The sequence below is a fragment of the Pinus tabuliformis genome, chromosome 8 (assembly GCF_031772625.1).
Source record: "Pinus tabuliformis cultivar Carrire ecotype Pingquan chromosome 8, CPIR1, whole genome shotgun sequence".
NCBI lineage: Eukaryota > Viridiplantae > Streptophyta > Pinopsida > Pinales > Pinaceae > Pinus > Pinus tabuliformis.
Window position 1 is genome coordinate 1,463,691,959 of NC_142294.1, and position 4,780 is coordinate 1,463,696,738.

Consider the following 4,780-nt stretch of genomic DNA (forward strand, 5'->3'; position numbering starts at 1 on the left):
AAGAAAGCTTTGTGTAATCTAGATTATGAGATATCATATAACAAGTAATGCATTTCTCGTTAATAGACATAACGCTGTTTTTTCTGTGTAAAAATAAAATAAAACCATAACAATCGTGGCATGTATAATTTCCAAATACTACAAAACCCAACACTGGTTGATCGACTTAATTGATATGAAGTGGATTTAAATAATTTTAAAATACTACAAAACCCATCGTTGGTTAATCCGATCAATTGACATAAAGTGGATTTAAACTTACATAGAGGATTGCTCATATGCACTGGTTGATCCGGTTAATTGATATAAAGTGGATTTAGATAATTTTCAAATACTACAAAGCCCAGCACTGGTTGATCGGGTTAATTGATATAAAGTGTATTTAAACTTACATAAAAGAATTGCTTATATTTCATAATGCAATTACAATATTTTCGTTTGGCATAATCTAATTAATAAATAAAATTCTCTTCTAATTTTCTATTATTTAAAATAAGTTTTCCTCAGAAATTAAACGATTTAACCTGAACTTTTAAAAATTTTAAACAAAATTATCAACAAAAGGGCAAAAAAAGAAGAAGATGCTTTTTATGCTTCTTATTTATTAATTAAACAATTTTTTTTTTTTTTTCACAATATTCAAACGTTAAAATAGCCAATGAGAAATTGTACGTCAGATCCCGTTCCTGTCCCTCCGTGGCAGGGAGCTACGCCTCCACATCATCAACATCGGTTACCGTAGGCTATACTTCTTGAAGAGTGTGAAAGGATAGATGGTTCTGAAGAAACAATACCTAATTACCTGGAGGATTCTGGATGTACAAGGGTTAAATAACAATAATATTGCAAAGTGAAAATTGAAACCTTACTTTCGGAATGGTCTGGAGCTTACAGGTGTACAATAATAGTAAAGAATCCTGCGAGCATTTGAGAATCCTCTCGAACCCGCCTGATAGAGTCGACTAGATTGTTCCTCCTCATCTTATAAAAATAGAAACCAACATCTCTTCTGGTATAATCCGAGATCGATCTTGAAATTGAAATCCAAACACTGAGATCAGAGTGTTGTGTTTCTATATTCATTCCAATCGCATATATTGCAGTAATTCATTACTAGTTGAAAATGTCGATAATTCCCAGCATTTTCGGCAGGAGGTCAGTGGATCCCTTCTCCTTGGAAGTATGGGATCCTTTCCAAGCATTCACAGATCTGGCCAGCGGGGGACCATCTGGGCAATTTGTAAGGGAAGCTTCTGCGGTAGCCAATACCCAGATCGACTGGAAGGAAACGCCAGAGGCACACATTTTCAAAGCTGATCTTCCAGGTTTGAAGAAAGAGGAGGTGAAAATAGAGTTGGAAGAGGGCCAAAGAGTTCTGCAGATAAGCGGGGAGCGCAGCAAAGAAGAAGAGCACAAGAACGACAAATGGCACCGCATTGAGCGATTGCGTGGAAAATTCCTTCGGCGTTTCCGGCTGCCGGAGAATGTGAAGATGGAAGAGATCAAGGCGAGCATGGAAAATGGAGTGCTGACAGTGACAGTGCCGAAGCAGGCAGAACCCCAACCTCCTCAACCCAAATCCATCGAGATCTCTGGCTGACTGAAGAGGCGAAATTGGGTCTGCTGTTGCAGTAGGGTGTACTTGTTACCGAATGTGTAGATGTGTGTCGTAAGCCTCCGTCCATTATCCAATCCAGAAAATAAACACCTCCATTCCCATTTCCAGTTGTTACATCGCTTATATTGAGTTTGTATGTGTTGTGCGTTTCTCAATAATATAATAAGAGTTTGTATTTGTTGTGCGATTTCTCAATAATATAATAAAAGGAGACACAGGTTCAGGGCATATGCTGTGCTGCGTAAAAGGTTTTCATTAATAACTAATTTCCATTGTTATTAAACGGGTCTGCAGAGTGCTATCGAATAATATGAACAGTGAAACACCCCCAATTTAATTAGATTTTGATAGAGTTGTAAATTTTCGAGGTGAAACACCCCCAATTTAATTAGATGTTGATAGAGTTGTAAATTTTCACACTGGGAATAAGATCCCCATAGGCATTGATCCGATTATGGGTGGGGAAAACACATTGATATTCTTAAGCCTCTGATAAACTTCTTTCACAGAAAAGGCTTTTTCACATGGAACAAATTGATTGCTTCTTGGCTGGGTCCTTTTCCAATTTGGAAGGATTCCTCATGTCTGGGTATGTCCGAAGGTTTGGCTCGACAGTGGATGCAGGTAATGAGTGGCTTGAAGAATTGTGGATTCTGCCGAACCTTGGATGATGATGTCCTCGTATGGAATGGAAAAAGCGCAAGGGAGCCGATCAACGTTAAGGATATCTACACAAACCTTATCAGGATGCAATGTGAACAATTTCAGCTAATTTATCCTGTAATTTTTTGGAAGTCTGGTTGTCCTCTAAAAACCATCTTACCATCTTATTCTCTTGGATGGTATTACATAACAAAAATTTGACATGGAATAACTTACAGGAGCGAAGTTGGCATGGCCCTGGATTATGTTATGCTTGTAAATCAGTTTTTGATGGTATTACATAACAAAAATGGAATAACTTACAGAAGCGAAGTTGGCATGGCCCTGGATTATGTTATGCTTGTAAATCAGTTGAGGAAAACAATTTCCACTTGTTTTTTCAATGTTCTTTATCTTAACACATATGGCGAGACTTGGCTGCTAATTATGATTTTCCCTATATTTCACATGACTCTATTTCTGATGCTTTTTTTTGGTGGAGCTGTCAAAAAGCCTCATGGAGATCTATTATTATTTATGTACTTTGGCATATATGGAAGTGGAGAAATCATATTATTTTTTAGGATAAAAGAGTCTTTTTCTGGTCGTTTACGATAAGATTGTGTCATCCATGGACTCTATCTCAGTAAAATCTTCTATGTGTCATAAGTCAAAACAAGTGGATTCTCCACTGGATCAAATGCTATTCCCAAGAGCGTTCTTTGATGGGGCTTCTCAGAATGATAATTGTGGATGCAGTGTTCAGATCTGCATGGGCAACAACCTGCAATATCAAATAATTGGAACGGAGGATCAGGCTCTAATATAAAAGCATAAGATATGGCACTTGCTAGTTTTCTTTTCTTGTGTCATTTTCTAAATATTCAATCTCTTCATATATATGGCGACTCCAAAGTTATTATTGAGCATGTCACTGAAAAACACCACATAAAAAATCAATATCTTGCCAGTTGGATGTACAGAATCATGACTTTGTGGAAGGGCATGAAGGGCTACTCAATTAGTCATATCTACAGATCGCAAAATGTTCAAGCAGATATATTGTCAAAAAGGGTCTACTTTCTTGTCCAGACATCTGGAATATGGAGGTAATATTTGAGGCAGAAAGTTTTCTCATTCAAGAATTCACCCTCCCTGAAACACTATCCCATTCAGTCCTGCAGATGGATAATCGATCATATGATTATCTGCAATTTTGCTCATGTGGCACTATCTAAATTATCATCCCCATGTCGTAGATGATTTTCATGCTGAGTACAACTCTGTTGATATATTCTATATATTTTGTCACATCAGGAACATTCGGCATAGAACTTCCTGTTGTCTATTTCTTAGTTTGATCATGACCGTTTCTAGACATGATGTAATATTGGCAGTTATATATCTTATATAATACAATTATGCTTTTTCTTCCTGAAAAACTAACGACAAAGAACCCATATATCTGCCCACATTGGTAAGGTAAAGAAACATAAATTTGCAACTTTTCTTTAACTTATCATATTTTATTTAAAATGTATTTTCTTTTATAATGTGTTTTTAGACGTATTTGATTTGGAATTCGTGCCCATTGATTTAGAATTTATTTTCATTCGTTAGAGTTTATTTCCATTCTTTAGCTTAGAATATTTGATTTAAAGTGCATTCACACTTTTTGGGTGTGAGAATGTTTAAGAGGCATACATGAACATCCATATGTTCTTGTACAATGGGCGTGTTTTCATTTTGTTTTTTTAAATAAATTCCCTTATCCCAATCCACAGAAAGAAAGAGGATCAAATATGATTGACTAGGGATATTGAAGGGACGCTTGCTCTAAGGAGCAAACTTTGACCCCTTGTATGTTTAATAGTTTATTTAAGGAAATGTTAGATGGGATTAATGTTTCTCCTTTTTTTTTGGAGATATAAAAGTGCATGTTTAATACTTTATCAAGTGTTTTAAGGAATCGTTATTTTTAATAGTTTATCAAGTGTTTTAACGGATCGTTAATAGTTTATTAAGTGTTTTAGATGGATTAATGATTTATTTTTAATATACAAGTTAATTATTAATAGTTTATTAAGTGTTTTAGATGGATTAATGATTTATTTTTAATATCCAAGTTAATTATTAATAGTTTATTAAGTGTTTTAGATGGATTAATGATTTATTTTTAATATACAAGTTAATTGTAAGTAAATATGGGTTTAAGATTGGTAAAGGTATTAAAGTTAATTTTAAATCTATTAGATTAATATATGTTCATTTTAACCATAAATTCAATAAGAATTGAGAGGGATCACATCTTTTTACTATCCTACTGCTCACAGGTATGTCATATTCAATATACATGTTGATTATGAATTATTTGGTGTTGGACCAAAAATTAAACTGTGTTTTACAAGGGTTACTTTATAAAAAAAAAAAAAAAATTGTTTTTAAAATTAATATTAATTTAAATTTTCTTTCATTTAATTGGCTAAAATAGTTGGCTTTTTATTTTGTAATCATGGCATT

General features: G+C 34.3%; 1 protein-coding gene across 1 annotated transcript; it reads left to right on the plus strand.

The window, feature by feature from the left end:
• Positions 1 to 1,020: 1,020 nt before the first annotated feature.
• Positions 1,021 to 1,615, plus strand: LOC149241326 (18.1 kDa class I heat shock protein-like). The gene has a single exon (XM_089367496.1). The coding sequence runs from the start codon at positions 1,124 to 1,126 to the stop codon at positions 1,598 to 1,600; it is 477 nt and encodes a 158-aa protein (XP_089223622.1). The 5' UTR covers positions 1,021 to 1,123; the 3' UTR covers positions 1,601 to 1,615.
• Positions 1,616 to 4,780: the final 3,165 nt, after the last annotated feature.